At 33.9% G+C, this 18,965-nt stretch overlaps 1 protein-coding gene across 7 annotated transcripts in view; it reads left to right on the top strand.

Annotated features, from left to right (window-relative positions):
- ZZZ3 (zinc finger ZZ-type containing 3) overlaps nucleotides 1–18,965 on the top strand; it is a 107,863-nt gene that overhangs the window by 75,207 nt on the left and 13,691 nt on the right. For 6 of the 7 annotated variants that reach the window (XM_078451769.2, XM_078451765.2, XM_060625830.3 and 3 more), the window contains 7 exons: nucleotides 8,647–8,785; nucleotides 12,090–12,237; nucleotides 12,322–12,437; nucleotides 13,126–13,197; nucleotides 14,238–14,339; nucleotides 15,000–15,095; nucleotides 17,258–17,410. In XM_078451769.2, coding sequence (XP_078307895.1) covers nucleotides 8,647–8,785; nucleotides 12,090–12,237; nucleotides 12,322–12,437; nucleotides 13,126–13,197; nucleotides 14,238–14,339; nucleotides 15,000–15,095; nucleotides 17,258–17,410 — 826 coding nt within the window. The remainder of the gene's footprint in view (nucleotides 1–8,646; nucleotides 8,786–12,089; nucleotides 12,238–12,321; nucleotides 12,438–13,125; nucleotides 13,198–14,237; nucleotides 14,340–14,999; nucleotides 15,096–17,257; nucleotides 17,411–18,965) is intronic. The other variant, XM_078451768.2, reaches the window with a different exon arrangement.

Consider the following 18,965-nt stretch of genomic DNA (forward strand, 5'->3'; position numbering starts at 1 on the left):
TAACTATTCACTTCCTATTTTCTTTTGTGTGTTTTTATTTTTTAATCTTTATGAGCACTTTCTATGTCTCTTGAATCTTAATATGCTGTGGGACAGTATTAAAGAAGTAGAAAAATGGCCTTCCTCTCAAGCATAGCACACTACAATAAATAAGACATACATTTTAAAAACTAGTGGGGTAGGTGCATCTAAAAATGACTGCCTTCGGGAATATACTATCTGGTGACCTAGAGCCAGAAGAGCCAATTTCTTTATAAACCATAGAGATTATTATATTTCACACAATTTCTTTTTGGAAGTAAGGTCTGTGAGAGAAAAGCCATTAATGTGTCATGAGTAGACATTGTGAAGTAGGGGAAACTTATCCCTTAGATCTTCTTAAATACCTTCCTCTCTGAGAGCAGTTACTTGACATACTTTTTGCTATGGGCGGAGCTGATAAAACCCAGGTATCAGGTAGGATTCTCTATGAAGAAAAGAATGACTTGATGCTGTATTTATGAATACAATATGAATGACTTCCATTTCCAACTCAGAAAGAATGTGAAATGAGTGACCAGAATTTTTTTGTATTTTATTATTTAATTTTAATTCCAGTATAGTTAATACAGTGCTGTATTAGTTTCAGGTGTACAATATCATGATTTAACACTTCCATGCATCACCTGGTGCTCATGACGCCTAGTTCTCTCATTAATCCCCATCACCTGTTTCACCCATCCCATCACCTGCCTCCCCCCTAGTAACCATCAGTTTGTTCTCTATAGTTAAGAGTCTGTTTCTTCGTTTCTCTCTTTCTCTATTTTTCCCCTTTGCTAATTTGTTTTATTTCTTAAATTCCACATATGAATGAAATCTTTGTCTTCCTCTGTCTTATTTCACTTACCATTATACAATGACCAGAATTGAACAAATATTTTATAATCCTAGAATGTTGCACTGTGAAAAAGCTTTTGCAATTATGTACTTGGTCCATTTTTCTAATTTTGTAGCTGGGAAAGCTAAGGCCTAAGGTTTAGTGATTTGAGGAAAATCTCACAGTTTCTGATAGAGCTGGGATTTGAACCAGGACTCCTGTGTGAATATTAAATAAAGTTCTAAATGTAGAAGTGTTCCCTCTGTAACATCTTCTTCCTAGAAAACTTTCCCTTTTAAGAAAAATGTGCAGTTTCTTGTGCATGTAACAGTAATGAAATATTTATATACAGATACGGAATAATTATGAAATCAAACAGTTTATAATTGTTTAACCACAATCCAGGTTAAGAAATACAATATGGAGGCACCTGGGTGGCTCAGTCAGTTGAGTGTCTGTTGATTTCAGCTCAGGTCATGATCTCATGGTCATGATCCCACGTGAGTCCCACATTGGGCTCTGCACTGGGGTGGAGCCTGGTTAAGAGTCTCAATCTCCCTTCCCCCCTCACCCTCCCCTGCTTGTGTACTCTCTCTCTCTCTCATTTGCTGTTTTAAAAGGTTTTACCATTTAGGGTGTATCCCTAAATAATAAAATTTAGTTAAGAAAAATGTTTTTAATGTTTATTTATTTTTGAGAGAGGGAGAGACAGAGTGCAAGCTGGGGAGGGGCAGAGAGAGAGGGGGAGACACAGAATCCGAAGCAGGCTCCAGGCTCCGAGCTATCCAGACAGGCTTACACGGGGCTCGAACTCACAAACCGTGAGATCATGACCTGAGCTGAAGTCGGACGCTCAACCGACTGAGCCACCCAGGCACCCCAAAATTTAGTTTAGTTTATGAACCACACTGCATGTACTCTTTTGTGATATGTTTGTGATATTGATCTGGGTTGATTTACGTAGATGTACTTCGTTCATTTTCTTTGCTGTATAGTGTTCCATTGTATATCTAAACCATAGTTTATCCTTTCTGCTTAGATGGACATTTGGATTATTACTGGTTTGGGATCATGAATAGATTATAGGTCTGCTATAAATATATGCTTCTGTGTATATTCAAGAGTTTCTTGAAGTAAGATACCTACATATGGGATATCTGGGTCTTGGGGGTATGTGCATCTTCAGTGTACTAGTTAATTATGAACTGAGATATACTAGTCCATTCTGAGAGGGCTGTTTACTTCCTTTTCACCCTTATTCCTGGGGTGTAGCCCTTTAGGATCCAAGGCCAAAGCATAGGCTTGTTTCCCAGAGCCTCTACCTTTGGTAGGTCCTAGACTCCCTAGATTCTGTGTGTCTTACTTTCTTGTATGTTTGGTAATTTTTAAATAGGAGCTTTTACTTTCTTTGGAAAACTCTTAATGGGTTATCTTTGAGGTCTGGGGTAAAGATGAATTCATCCAGAGAAGATTGCATTTGATTCTGTGGGTATCTTGGTGGGGGATGGGTTTGTATGCATCAGTCCAGAAGCACTGCTTTAAACAATAGTCATGGTTCTTTAAGGCCACCCAGGTGATATGATTTGGACTATCTTATGGTAACAGCATTTTGTGGTTGAAAATTTTATCCGTGGCTTTTCTTAGTCCCAAAGCAACTTTTCTATGGGATGGGAGTGAGGGGTAGATGAGCCTGAGGGAAGAACATCTCCTATTAGACTATCTGCCTCAGTGGCTTTGATTTTTGTTTCCTGGGCAAGTGAAATATAGAAAATTGAGCCCAAGCTTACATGGTCCAGTACCTGCCATCAAGGCAAAAGCAGATTTGTGCTGTTTGACACTCCTAATTTGTGCCTTCAGTTAGATTTTGGCCTGATAATAAAAAGTCTTAGCATCTTAACAGTTCTTCCATGATTTTAAAATAAACGGGTACTGTACATGGTTTTTTCTTAACTTGTCTTTAATTCAGGGTTTTTAGTTATTTTCAATACAAAATTGATCTTTGTACTTGGCAAAGGCATATTATCAGAAGCTGAGGTATTTCCGTCTTAACACAGAATATCATAAAAGGTTTTTTGATCATCTAATTTTCATAGTGAGAAATCATTTATGAATTATTGAATTTTTGCTTTTCTGTAGTTTCAGTGTTTGAAACTCTTCACGAAGGAAGAGAAAGTATCACAGCTTTTGTTTCACTAAATTGATAATTTTAAGATATGTATGTTCTGCTCATATCAAAATAATTTTTGTTAAATTATGTATGTGTTGAGCTCAGTATTTTGCAGAAAGTAGAAATACCTTACTTGATTGAAATGATGGTGTAGAGTAAATTGAAGCATTTTTCCTTAAATTGTTTTATGCTGGTAAGTTGTTAGGATGGAATTTGTTACCATTTAAAATTGCCTGATTGTTATTCCTGAGAACTGATTCATTTTATATAGTTTTTATCCTGTTGAAAATAATATCCACTGTATGTCTTGTTCTTCTTCCTCTTGCTCTTACTTCCTCCTTGCTCACCAGTGCACACATGTGAAAACATTGGTTGGCTTATAAGTTTTTCTATACTCCTTTCCCTTTTCTTTGTACAATTTAAATGAATAAATTTATTTTTAAATCAACTTCCTTTAGTTTTTTCAGTGTTTAATCAAGTTCAATGTTCATAGGATAATCAAGTTGTTCTTTTTCAGTAGCAAAGCATAATGAATAGCTTCTCCATTACTCAGTTTTTATTTAGAAAAGATATAAAAGTTAGAAAAGCTAGAAGGATAGTATGCTCTTCAGCTAAATTCATCAGTCAACAGCTTAACATTAAAAAAATTTTTTAATGTTTATATTTGAGAGAGTGTGGGGGAGAGGCAGAGAGAGAGGGAGACACAGAATCTGAAGCATGCTCCAGGCTCTGAACTGTCAGCACAGTGCCCAATATGGGGCTCAAACTCATGAGCCGTGAGATCATGACCTGAACTGAAGTCATGTGCTCAACCGATTGAGCTACCCCAGCGCTCTTTAGCTTAACATTTTATAATATTCTCTCCCTTTCTCCCTTTCCCCTCATGTTCCCTCCCGTCCTATGTACTATAAACTTTTCTTTCTTTTTCTTTTTTTTTTTTTTTGTTGAGCCATTTAAAAGTATATTATAGATTCATTACCCTTACACTTCAGTATACATCTAAAAATTAGAATATTTTCCTGCATAACCTTAAATACCTTATTATACCCCAGCGGTCTGGCATTGATGCAATAAAATGATATAATTTATAATCCATATTTAAATTTTTTCCATCTATCCCCAAAAATGTCCCCTGAAATGTCCATTTTTTCCTCCTGTGGGACCTAATTCATGATCATATGTTACATTTGATTGTCGTATCTCTGCATCTTTAATCTAGAGCAAGGCCTAGCAGACTTTTCTTTGGAGATCAGCTGTACTTTGCAACTATTCCACTCTGTCATTGTTGCTAAAAAAGCAGCCGTGGACATTATGTAAACGGATGAGTGTGGTTATGTTCTAATAAAACTGTTTATAAAAACAGGCTAAAGGCTGTAGACCTCTTGTCTAGAATAGCTTTCTATATTTTTTTGTCTTTAATGACACTATATAATGACTGAACAATCAGGTCAACTTTTTGGCAGGATGCCCCCCAACTTGGGTTTTTAAAAATGTTCCCTCATTTTTTTAAGATAGCAAATGCCATGCAACCTTAAGAGTTGTTTCCACAATAGAAATGGAAATCTAATTTCTTGGGAAAGATTCTCGTTTAGTTGAAAATAAAATCTTATTCTTTCTTCCTTTGTCTCTCTTACAGTGTGTATAGAAATTGGACATTAAAATGAAACTTCTAGACTGCTAATTTCTTGGTATTCTCTTGTAATGAAACTTCTAGACTGCTAATTTCTTGGTATTCTCTTGTAGACACCAAAAATTTTACCTATATATACTCTTTTATATAAGTGTGTTATATTCACAGATGTAAATAAAGAATTCAAGAGGGCTTGGATAATGAACGGTAGTGAAATAATTTAGATTTAGAATTGAAGAGTATTTATATTTTAGTCAAATATAATTCCATAATATAAAAGCTAAAGTTGTCTTATGTTGAAGACATGCGACAATAAAATTAACAATTCTTTGCCACACGTAAACCTACTATTTTTAGCACTGGATTCATTTTTAGAAATAAATATTTTTTGATAGATTTAATACAGAGTTGTCCTTGTGGGAATGATGTTACTATATTTGCATTCATACAAAAGTATATACATTTAAAAAAATCATTCTACAGATTACTTTGTTGAATGAGTAGCAAAAGTGTGAAAGTAGCATGTTTTACTGGAATTAAAGAGTGTGAGTATTTTTAGTGCTTGAATTTCCTTTAAATATCTGTATGAATATCTGTGGTTGGGTGCTATACTGCCTTCATTTATTAGTTTTGACTAAGACAATGTTTTTCTTCATATTGTGCCTTTATCACAATTTGATTCTTGTTTGACTCTTGACCCTGTAAAACAAATCTGTTTCCTTTTCTGCATAGCTGTGTATTAAATAAAGATTGAAACAGTATTCTATTGGAGGATTTAATTTCTTGGCTAAATATTCTTAGAGTCTTTAACCATTCTTCACCTCACATCTCCACAATAAATGGCTATATGATCTTGACAGATTACTTACTCTGTGCCTTGGTTTCCTTATTTGTAAAATAGAGATAATAGTACCTATCTTACAAGTTTATAATGAGGACTGTGTTATTATACTTAAAATACAACGTCTGGCTTATAGTATACATTCAGTAAATGTTAGACACTATTGTTATTTCTTATTCTATACTTTCTCATCCATCTTGTCTTTTCATGAACCTGTTTGTCTCTCGTAAAGCAGAACTGAATATAGTAAGAGGGATGATCTGACCAGTCCAGGAGGAATACAATGGTAACATCCTCCATTAAGTTGAAGTTTTCTTATTTTAATTCATTGTGGAGAATTTCAGACTTACAAAAATGTAGACTAATATGATGGACCCTCACATACCCATCCTCTATTCCCAACAAAATGACCAATCCTGTCCATTCAATCCTCAGCTTTTTTTCTCCCTCTTTGGTATAATTGTAGCTCCTCTGTTATACCTAAAGTCCATGCCCGACTTACTTTGATAATTACTAAAGCTTTAGCATCTTATTCTCTTAGTAAATAATTATGAAATTAATGAACAAATGAACCCTGCCTTGATTGAGGTCTGGATCAGCTTCCAGTAGTTTGTTTTTGGAGGTTAAGTGGGTGGGTAGGTGGGATTGAAAATATGTTTGCTTGTATCATACTTTTAAATTTTTTTTCATATTGTTTTTTTTTTTAAAGATGTCACCCCAGGTTTTTACAGTTCCTTCCATTTCTGCATGGGGATATATGTGGTAATCTTACTGGTAAAATCTCTGAATACTCTAGGAAATAATTCAAATTAGGTGGACTAGAAGACTTGAATTTACTATTTTCTCAATATTTCTTAATTTTCTTAATTTCACTTATCTGGATTTTAAGACTTTTACCAATGTTTATTATAGGCCTTTCAATTTGATAATCATTTTATCTTGATAAAAGAGAAGCAAATAGAGGTTGAAGAATTCTACTTTGTCATCTCTGTTGAAATATTTTTTTAAAGTCAGAGTTATTGTGGAATACTTTAAGTACACTAAAAATTGTTAACAGTTTATTGGTTTCAAAGAGAGGCTTTCTTCCTAGTGGCAACAGCTGACTATAGCACTTTTTAAAAAATTTTTTTTAGTGTTTTTATTTATTTTTAAGAGAGAGAGAGAGAGAGCGAGCAGGTGAGGGGCAGAGAGAGTGAGGGAGACACAGAATCTGCAGCAGCTCCAGGCTCTGAGCTGTCAGCACAGAGCCTGACTCAGGGCTCAAATTCACAAGCCATGAAATCATGACTTGAGCTGAAGTCACACGCTCAACTGACTGAGCCACCCAGGTGCCCTGACTGTAGCACTTTTTTTCAAGCCTGTGCTTATTTTTTCTATAACTCTGTTCTTGTTCCTTATTAATTGTTAACTGTGCTTTCAACAGTTTGCTGAAAATTTAATAGGCTCATAGCCATTTTTATATTGATGATACAGAAGTATGCAACTCTTGCTTAAAACAGAGATCATGTTATAGAGACACCATGAGAAGTCTTTGGTTGTTCACTTAGTGGGGAAGGACTTCTGAAGTTGAAGTATGGCAGGCAGTTCAGAGTATTGTAGAGAGGATAGGTTCCAGTACTCAGCTCACTACCATCACCTTAAGATTGAGCCTGGGTGAGCCTGCCTGGTGGAAACAGCCAGCATAGACAGGGTTTGTATGCTCCATACATTTCAAAGCAAATTAGGGCTTTGTGAAAGTGAGTTTAGACTCCATATCTGTAACTTATCCAGGAGTGACTTAGTATGGTCCTTGATAAGGAGTGACTTAGTATGGTCCTTGCTTTCTAACTCAGTTCTAACTTTTCAATGAAGTATCTTTAGCTTCAGAGGAATTTACCCTTCAATGTTAGCAGTTTTTACCTTAATATACACATTTCAAGAACAAGAATAACGTATGTTTTTTAGGCAGGGCGCTTAAAAACTGTCCTGGTGAAGAATGCCATGTTGGAATTATGCCATGGCTGTGAACCTTAGAATTACATTGTCTTACCTTTGAAATTTCTGCTAGTTTGCAGACTTCTGAACTTAAAAGAGACTTTGGTTGCACAGAACATCTGTCTATTCATTTGTTCAATCAAAAAATATTTATTGATCATCTATATGCTGGGAAGTGTGTTGCACAGTGGATAAAACAGTGAACTTCTCAGATGTGTTTGCCATAATGGAGTTTACAGTCTAGTGGGAAATGGAGTGAAGTTTATTTGAAGCCATAAAGAAAATTATGTTTTACTTACACGTTAAGGACTTAACCACTTAGTTTGAAGCAAACTTGGAATGACTTGTTCTTGATTGTTTTTGCACAATGTATTCGAACATTCAGGATTTGGGGGTAACATATTTCCATATGTATATGTATCAACATGTGAAAATAGACATCAGTCAGAGAAGCAGGACAATTTGTACCAAAAAGAGAGAGAGAGAGATAAAGAGAATTAACTAGTATACACATACCATTGTGAGATTTCAGGTTAATGACAGACAGTAGATTTGTCTGGGTAAAACTATATGTCAGTTGTGCTAAACAGACCTTTGTAGATAGGGAGTAAATATCTTTAAGACCTTTCTTCTTTAAAAGTGTTCAATAGTTAAGAATTGCCTAGAAAGTAAACTTCCTGTGTGGGAGTATAATAGAGTAAATGAGAACCATGACACCTAAGATCATATCTGAATTATTTGACAGTTTCCTGTAACTCTGGGCAAGAAAATGTACTTCGGATTCCTTACTCCCAACAGAGTACAGCAGAGGGCTGGATTTGCTGATTCCTTCTAGTGCTAAAACCTTATGATTTTATTTTATTTTTTATTTAGCAGTTTCCTAATGACTTTGTTGGAAAGTCAAGATGCCTTCTTATTTTCTTTACTTGTTCAGGTTCAAGAATTAAAAACTTAAGATGGGGGAATAAGGCTTTGCTTTCTCTAACTGATATTTTCTGACTAGGTACTTCGTAACTCAGGAAGACCTCATTTATTCCCAGTAATATGTTTTACTAAACTCTTTCAGGTAACTTTAAAAAGACTGTGTGGCTTAATAGTAGATCATGGCTTGAACTCAGTTTTTAATTTATTGTTGTTACTAGAAAATTTTAGTGAGGTATTTTTCTTTGTCTCTGTAGTTATCAGAGACTGTTACAGACGATTGCTGTACTCGAGGCTCAGCGTTCTCAAGCAGTCCAGGACCTTGAAAGTTTAGGCAAACACCAGAAAGAAGCACTAAAAAATCCCATTGGATTTGTGGAGAAACTCCAGAAGAAGGTATATATTAGCACTGTTTTTGAGCACTGTTACTGAGAATATATTTGGTGATAACTTGATTTATTCTTTTAATATGGGTAAATATTTTTTAAGTGTTTCATTTTTTTCCCTTCTATACCTAACCATACTACTGAAGGCAGGATGATGCCCCCCCCCCCCCCAAACACACAAAATATACCCCAATGAAAATAGCTGGGAACTTTAATTGAGTATTTATATTAGGAACTTGTTCTATTGCCTAGCCATTTTTAGGATCTTTTCCTGTTACCTTTCCCATCTTAGAGAGTATTCCTTCTTTCACGACTTCAGGATTAATAAAGTGAAAAGAAAAATTACTTTAGGGTTTATTAATTGCTTTAAATATAAGTTACTTTTGTAATTTCCCTTGTAATATGACAGAAAATATTTGTGGTAAGAACAAAAAGTATTTTAAATGCCTTTAAGGTTATGGTTGCCAAAGACATGAGGATAAGATACAAATTTTACTTAATTTTATAATGTCCTTTATTTTAGTGAAAAATTCCTTTCAATTTTCTCTTTTCCTTAAAACAGAACTTTCATATTTAACAGTTAACCATTTGAAAGTGATTCAAGGTTTTATCACTTTCTTGTATGTGAATATGGAGATAATTTAGATGTGCATTTATTACCATAGTGTGTGTCTTGAATTAGGGATCCACTGATTGTTCAATAAATTTGAGAGGTGTAATATTAATCAGCATTGTATGAAAACATTAAAACTGAAAAACTATGAAAAAGAATCTTCTTATTCACCTTAAAAAACAAAAAACCTATAAAGCATGACTACTGTAACATAGTTATTAGTTACCAGTTTTTAATGAGTCACAAAAGTGGTGTACCAGGTGTTGAGGGAACAGCCCTGGGGACTTTGTTTCACTTAGTTGTATTAATTTATTATTTGGATTTCTCTAGCTGTATTATTCCTTGGCAGTCATTACTTTCTCTCCATGCTTGAGATCACTGAATATCATCATGTGTATAGAATCTATATATTGATTTGCTAAAACTTCTAAACTTTTTAGGATCCTATTTGCCCTCTTTGTATAGTGAGTCCACTTAGGTGTTTATTGATTCTGCATTGCCGTTATTAAACATTTGCTGGTGCAAAAAGATAGAGCACTCACTGTGGTTGCTTAAAATTGATTCAACTAAAACAGACGGTGATAGAAAAGTAATTATTAGTAAAAGATTTATTAAACTTGATCTTACTTTATTCATGTTCCCTGCGGGGCAAAAAAGATGCAATTATGCTTATTTACTAGATTTATAGGCAGTTGGTTATTTGCTGGTTCTCCATTTCCAGGTATAATTTAGAACTGAATTTCCTTTCACTTTATCTCAGAAGCAGAGATGGGATATTGACCATCTTAACAATTTTTTGTGAAAGTGTACAGAATTACATTAGATCCAGACACTTGAACAATTATGACTTACATTTCTTGCAAAGAAGTTTTTCTGCTGGATTTAATTTAGAAGTTTGATTTTTCCTTTTTGTGTGTGTGTGTTTATTCATGTATACAAATCTTCCTCAACTTAGATGGGGTTATGTCCTGATAAACCTATCTTAAGTTGAAAGTATCATAAGTCGAAATGCATTTAATACACCTATTCTACTGAACCTCATAGCTTAGCCTAGCCTACCTGAAAGGTGCTTAGAACACTTACATTAGCCTGCAGTTGGACCAAATTACTTCACACAAAGCCTGTTTTATAATAAAGTGTTGAATATCTCATGTAATTTATTGAATACTATACTGAAAGTTAAAAAGAGGATGGTTATATGGGAACAGAATGGTTGTCAGTGTATTGATTTTTTACCCTTGTGATCCTGTGGCTAACTGGGAGCTGCGGCTCACTGCCACTGCCCAGCAGCACGAGAGAGTATTGTACTACATATCGCCACCCTGGGAAAAGATCAAAATTCAAAGCACAGTTTCTATTGCATACGTCACTTTTACACCATTGTAAAGTGAAAAAATCCTAAGTTGAACCATCGTAAGTTGGGGACCATCTATACCTAATTTACCTATTTCTTTAGATTTACCATGCTATAAGTTGTTGACATGTATATGTTTGTTTTAATGGACATTTAGAAACTCCTAATTGAAATAGAGGAAACTTGTGGTATATGTTGTTGTATAGAAGCAGAGAACATTTATGGCTTGTTAGCTTCCTTCAATATTACTGTCACTATTTTAAAAGACACTCTAATTTTGCAAAAGTTGAACCTTAGACTAATGTGTACTATTATGATGGTGATAATGTAATATAAATAAAATAAAAATTATGAATTCTGTGTCAAACAGTTAAACTGGATTTTTCTTTTCAGTTTCATAGTTTTTGAGCTAATTTTTTCTCAGCATCTTACTATGGAAAATGTCAAGTACACAGACAAATTGGAAGTATTATATAGTTAACATACACATATTCACCCCTAGATTCTATAATTAACATTTTACTATATTTGCTTTATCATGTATGTATCTATCAATCTTTCATCATTCCATCTTATAGCAAGAATGCATTTTAAAGTTGCAGACATGAACACTTCACACCAAGTTACTTTAGAATGCATATTATTAACTAAAATTATTTTTTAAAACATTTTTAAGGTGAAATTTCTATATAGTGAAATTCACAAATTCTAATTGTACTATTCTGTGAGTTCTGGCAAAAAAACATGCATATATGTAACCAAAATCCCTATCAAAAGATACTGATTATAATGATCTGTTTTTAGTGACTATGACAACTAATGACTTCTGTAAAGGTGGTTGGTTAAGTAACTGAATTAATTCCAAGTAGAATGAAGGTGTAGCTGTGATTCTCAAGGTGTCATAATTTTTTGTATATGTGATGAGAGTTATATTATTGTGAAAATAATTCATTGTTTTATGAATAAGTCATGAACACGGGAGTACATTTAAAATGAATTCCATGTGTCAAGTTTCATCTGTTGCAATCAAAACATTTCATATGCTGTTCTTAGAGATAAAATCCTTTCTTGGCTTTGTTATTTATGTTTAAAGTGTGTTAGTGATAAAGTACAGTATGTCTATGTAGTTCAGCTTTGGAGCCGTATCTAAAAATAGTGCTTATATCATTAAATTCATTCTTCCTTACCAGCTATCATTTTTACTATTTAATGTTTAGACTATATTATCTTTAACTTTATTGGCTGTTGGATTCAAACAGTGAATAGAAGTGCCCAGTTGATGATAATTTAGATTTGGAGTCCTCTGAAAGTTTCAGTTAAATTTAAACTCACATTTTTTCCCCCCAGGCTGATATAGGGCTTCCATATCCACAGAGAGTTGTTCAATTGCCTGAGATTGTATGGGACCAATATACCAATAGCCTTGGGAACTTTGAAAGAGAATTTAAAAATCGTAAAAGACATACTAGGAGAGTAAAGCTAGTTTTTGATAAAGGTAAGAAATTACATGTTAAGAATTTACATAAAGAACTATCTGGCAGTCTTGCTTTAATAATCCTATACATGGTCTTCTTTTTAGTAGGTTTACCTGCTAGACCAAAAAGTCCTTTAGATCCTAAGAAGGATGGAGAGTCCCTTTCATATTCTATGTTGCCTTTGAGTGATGGTCCAGAAGGCTCAAACAGTCGTCCTCAGGTAAACAGTATGAAGTGTTGGAGTAGGAAGATTTGAGTTATAGATAAAATATGTTAACATTTCCTGATTTGTATTCTTAAAATTTAGGCAGTGTTTCACTGAAGATAGTGGGAACATGAACTTCGAAGTTAAGAGAAACCTGGGTTGGAATCCCAGCTGTATTGCTTACCAGCGGTGGAACATCAAATGTTATTTATATTAAAGCCTCCAAGCTGCAGTTTCCTTTTATATAAAAAGGGGTTAATATTACTTGTGTTGTAGAGTTGTGTGAGGAATAAATGAACAGTACATGTAACATGCTTAGTACACTGTGTGACATGTACTGTTTATTCTAAAAATAAGAGGTCTTCGTGTGTAAGTGTAACGTAACCAGGATTTGAGTCCTGGCCTTGCCACTAGTATTTAGATGAACCTTGATTGACATGTGGGTTCAGAATAGAAATGTAATATTTCCTTTTCTTTAAAATGAAGTTGTTGTCATCTATATCACAGGATTGCTAGGAGTATAAAACCAAAGGAAATAAAGGAATGTGAAAACATTCTCTAAACAATAAAAAATTATACATAATATAATAAATTTACTAAAATATTTTGAAATTAATAAAAAAATTCCACAATATGTGTATTATTTGGCTCTATCAAATGGTAGTCTTTGTTATTTTTGACAAAAGCCTTGTTTTATATGCAGATGATAAGAGGACGCCTTTGTGATGATACCAAACCTGAAACATTTAACCAACTGTGGACTGTTGAGGAACAGGTAATAGATATTTCTGAATTGTGTAGGTTAAAAAAAAGGTTCAGATTAGAGTCAGTATTATGAGTAAAGTATATATTGTTGTGTGTGATCCCTCTTAACCAAGAATTCAAAATACTAAACTTCATTCTGTATACTTTTTTTTTTTTTTTGGCCCACTTCAAGAATTTTGGATTTTGAGAACGTATGAATTCCTATTTGGAGGTGATTTTTAAATCGGGAATCTTGGTTGTGGGAAGTAGATTGAAAAAGATAGTAAAATGGATGGATTAAAGTTTCTGTAATGCAGCTTTGGGAGAGAGGAAAAACCTGGGGCCAAGTAAAACAGTGCCTCAAAGTGAATTCTTGTTTTTGTTATGAAGGGGAGCTGACAAAGCCACACCAGAGTGTTCTGTTACATTTTGGCATACGGCTAGGAGGCTAGGACTGTTCATGGGTAAGGTTTGAGACACATCTCTCTTTCATATGAGGATTAACCCCTAAGCTATAATAAAGTTAGCAGTTTTCGAAAAGCTTTAGAAACCTTTATTTCAAGCATCCAGTTTATTCTTCATCTTTAGCACTGTGTGACAATTTAGGGGATAGCTCAGAATTTAAAAATCAAATATTTGAGTGGAAGACCACACAAAGGAGGGAAAAGTTTAAGTTTCTGTCTAAATCCAAATGAATTTAGATATTTTTGTTAAATCTATATGGGGCAAGCCTAAACATAGTCTAGCAAGAAAAGGTGGTGAGTGGAAATCATTAAAATGCATAAAGTGTTATTAATTAATTAAAAAAAATTTTGGTGCTGTGTTTTTACTTAAGTGACTAGAGAATCTTTAAGTTCTTCCATAGGTTTATGCTCTAATCTCATTTTTCCTAGTAAAACTTAAATTCCTTACTAGAAATTTTTCCCGCATCAAGGATTTCTAGTGACCTAACCTGCAGAGTTGTGAGGGGTATATTATAGTTTAAAAGGAAGTGTGAATGTATTTATTCATTTATGTAAATGTATTTATTTATGAAACTCAGTATTAAACTTGGTTTTGGATTTGTCTTAGAAAAAGCTTGAACAGCTACTCCTGAAATACCCTCCTGAAGAAGTAGAATCTCGACGCTGGCAGAAGATTGCAGATGAACTGGGCAATAGGACAGCAAAGCAGGTAATTGAGGAGATGGCCGCATATTGCTGGCCTGTTTTTGATAGTTTTTTTAATGAAGGATAATGCATTTGGCATAAAATTTGCCACATCATTTTTAAGCTACACAGTGCTATAGTATGTGATTTTTTTTTTATGTTTTGTTTTTAGCATTGTATATTTTGTGTTGATTTCTTCAGAAACAACTTGAGTTGATTCTGCTTCAGATCATTACTAAAAAATAAGAATATAATGTATTTAGTGTCTCTTGAATGTTTAGTGAGTGCACCAAGTTGTGTACTTGGTTAGGCTGTGCTAATAGATGTGTGACATACTTAGTAAGTATCTCTGATTGTCTTTCTAAAAAAATATATAGCAGTTTTCTTCTTTGCATTACTTTGCATTCTTTGCATTGATATTAATAGATGTGTTTTTAATGCAGTGTTCACAAGTTGAAATATGCGTTTAGCTTTGGAGTCCAACAAATTTCCTGTATTTTAATGATTTTTTGTCTAGATTTTAACATATAAATGCGTTTGGTGGCAGTTTAAAATTATATCTAGATTTATGATAAATTTTAGATTGTTAGCATTCATTAAGATAACACAGGTATATTTTAATTTTTAAGAACTATTCACATAATGCATGTCTTGTAATTTTGTTAAATGGCTTATATTTTCTTAGGTTGCCAGCCGAGTGCAGAAGTATTTCATAAAACTAACTAAAGCTGGCATTCCAGTCCCAGGCAGAACACCAAACTTATATATGTACTCCAAAAAGGTAAAAAGAAAATAGAGAAAGTAAACTTTAGATCTTTGATTAAACTTATAAAAGAATTGCTATGTAAAAGTGTATACATTTATCAGAACAAAGTTTTTATTTTTAAAATCTGATTTACTCTAAGCATTTTGTTATATTGGGGATGGACACAGGGTAGGTTTCCATTATTGCTGCTCAGTGAAATTGAATGATCTTTATATTCATTATTTTCTTAGGAGTAGGTTAGTTTATGTGAATGGGTGCTACTTGGAAGATTTAGATTGAGGGTATATCAGAAAGGCCTTTGTGATGTACAAATTTTAGAATGTTTGACTTTTTAATAAACACAATCAATTTCTGTTTTTAGATATGCTATGTAAATCCAAAAATAGAAATGTTTATTAAAATATATTATTTCTCACTACAGTTCTAGAAGTGTGGGTAGTGTTATCACTTTCACTTTACTGATATTAATAGCTAGTTTTTACTCTTCACTTTACTGACATTAATAGCTAGTTTTTACTCTTCTCACTGGAAGCTGAGGACCAGGTACTGTTGTACAGTCTTTTTATAGATGAGAAAACTAGGCCTTGGGTGCCTGGCCGATGCCATTGGTAGAGCATGTGACTCGAGATCTCAGGGTTGTGAGTTTGAGACCCATGTTGGGTGTAGAGATTACTTAAAAATACAATTGTAAAAATAAACAAAAAACTAGGGCTTAAGGTAAATCGAGTCAGTTGTCTAGTCATATAGCTAATAAGTCTGAGAACGACTGATCCTCTGATTCTGATCCCAGCCCTTTTCCCACTATTCTGTTCTATTCTGTACAGTGAAAAAGCTATCGTTCCTCTCCTACATAAACCATTGCATCAAATTGTAGACCGTTTTTTGCTTTAATTGCAAAAAATAAAGCACATAATTGGCCTCTTTCATTTCCTAGTAAATCATCCTGTTATTTGCCCTCTACCACCACTGCCTTCCTTCACATAAGAAGCTAAGAGTATATCTAATGCTGTTAGTTTCCTTATTGAAGCTGTTTTACATAATTTTACATTAAGAATATTGTCTGTACAGCTCCATGTTTTACAAGTTTTGTTTTTTGTCTTGTTACCAAGTTTTGGAAGCTCATTTTAACTTTTCAGTTCATTTAAATAATTTGGATTCCCTCCTCTCCCCCACCTCCCCCATATAGCATTACTTATATCACATATGTAGAGTTCATCCTATAGCTTTGGAATGTTGGAACCTTGATAACCGGTTTTCAGTTTAATAGCTCTAATTTTTATGATTAATTTCCAAATTAACTTTAGATGTGTTGGGTACCTTATATTTTCACAGCTAAGACTAGTAATGGTAACAAAAGGAATACTAAAGAAACCTGAACATATTCCCTCCTGAATGCACTGAACTCTAAGTTAATTAACATTTTGACTGTTGACTGTAGAGATCTAGCCCAGCCATAGACGCAATGATTCCTTGCCACAGTTGGAGTTTGAATCTTGAAACAGATGAAGTGATGGTTCTGCCTGTAGCTGAGGTTATTCTTTGTGGCTCTACTGTTTATGAAGAGAGGAAGTCTACATAGTGGTTTGAGAGTGAGGGCTTTGGACCCACACAGGCCCAGTTTGTAATCTTGGTGTTACCACTGTCTAGTTGTAACACCCTGAACAAGAACCTTAACCTCCATCTTTAAATTAGAGGTGATAATAACTACTTCATAGTAACGTTTTGAGGGTTAAATGATGTTGACAAACAGTAAGCAATCAATCAGTGTTAGTAGTTTTAGACATTAATCATGTTGTGGAAAATTTTTTTACTTATGTTATATCTGGCTTAGGCTACTTCATCCTCTCGGATCTTCTGTTATACAATGACTGTAAGAGGAGTTCAGCATTTGAATGTCAAGAGTATGGTCAATGTTGGAGATACAAATATAAGCTAGATAGCATGTGAGCCATTATACTGTTTTTAGAGTATCCCCCCCCCCTTACATTTTTTTTGTAAATCTGGTTGTGCTTTAAAAATCCAGATAATATAGAAAAAACCACATAAGCATGTACTGAAAGGTAGAGCCAGGATCCTTTTAATAGATAGACATGGAGGAAGTAATAGTGTATTTTAGTATCTTTGATTCTTTTAATGATTTTCCAATGTCCAAATTAAAAATTTGTTTTCTCGCTTAGTCTTCCACAAGCAGACGACAGCACCCCCTTAATAAGCATCTCTTTAAACCTTCCACTTTCATGACTTCCCATGAACCACCAGTGTATATGGATGAAGATGATGACCGATCCTGTTTTCATAGCCACATGAACACTGCTATTGAAGAGGCATCAGTAAGTTATCTATTTATATAAAAATATATATACCTGTGTATTTATCTAGGTATCATACAGATCAGGTTACAGAATGAGAACACCAGAATTTTTAAATTATTCCTATCCTTCAGAGAATGTTGGTTTCTTTTAATTAACAAGTGAAGTTTATGGGCTTTTAAAAAAACAATATATTGTTAAATCATTATATATTAATATATATCATATATATTAACACATAATAAAAATAAAAGAAATTTTAACATGCAAAATAGAGTAGTATAATGAATTCTATATAACATATGTAGTATATTAATAAAAGAAATTTCTTAAACACATATAAAAATAGAGTAGTATAATGAACCTACATGTACTTATTACCCAGCTTCAATGTTATCAGTTTGTTGTAATCTTATTTTGATTTATACTTCTTACCCACCTCAGCTCCATCCTGGATTATTTTGGGGCAAGTCTCAGACATTACAGAGTATTATTATCATGTTTATAAAAAGGTAATCCTTTATACAAAATACACTCAGTTCACATTTCCCCCATCATAAATTACAGTAGATTTCCTCCTTTCCTCCATCCCCACCCCCTTTTTCCTCTTCATAGAACTTTTTTGCTGAAAAACTGGGTCATTAGAATTTACCACTGTGTGTGTTTTGTTTGCTTCTCCCTGGTGTCACTTACTCTGTTTTTCTGCTCCCTGAATTTTCTATAAATTGATAGTGGGTCTAGATAATTGTTATCACTTATTCTGTTTTTCTGCTACATGCATTTTCTGTAAATCAATAGTAGATCTAGATAATTGACCAGATTCAGATTTGTTAGGGTGGGCAGGACTTACTTCATGTGTACTTTCATCAGTCTGGTGGTCTTTTCTGTTTTTTTTGACATAGTAGCCATTGATCATTGCCTGGATTCATTAATTCATTAGATGTTACAAAACAGTGATATTCTTTCACTTCTTCTTTACTTATTTGATAGAATATTCTGTAAAGTAACCCTCTCCATCAACTATTTGTTTCTCCCTAAGGTACATATGGAAGAGGCAGTATAACTGCTTGATTCTTCGTTTATTTTCTTATGTTTCAGTACATTGATATTATTGACTTTATTAGTGTTCAGATTGGCCCATTGGTCAGTTGTAACTTATTCAGGTTGGATTTTGGGATCTTTGAACAAGATTCTAGTAGTTTTTGATAGCTTCTTCATTACCTGTTCTGACAAGGAAATTCTAGGATTGTCTTGTATTTTTCTTCTTCAGACCTAGAATTAGTCCTGCTTTCTTTTATTAGGAAATTGTGGAGATGATAGCCTGACTGTAGGAATCCTACTTGATGCTGGCTTGATCATTGTTTCTAGGCCTATTTAATGGATAGAGCTGGGAAATAGGTTATATTATTGTTTAAAAATAATGGGGCGCCAGGATGGCTAAGTTGATTAAGCGTCTGACTCTTGATCTTGGCTCAGGTGATGATCTCACAGTACGTGAGTTCAAACTCCACATTGGGCTGTGCACTGGCAGTGTGAAGCCTGTCTCTCCTTCTCTTTGTCCCTCCCCTACTAGTGC

Source organism: Panthera onca, chromosome C1, assembly GCF_046562875.1.
Source record: "Panthera onca isolate mPanOnc1 chromosome C1, mPanOnc1 haplotype 2, whole genome shotgun sequence".
In the NCBI taxonomy this organism is placed as follows: domain Eukaryota; kingdom Metazoa; phylum Chordata; class Mammalia; order Carnivora; family Felidae; genus Panthera; species Panthera onca.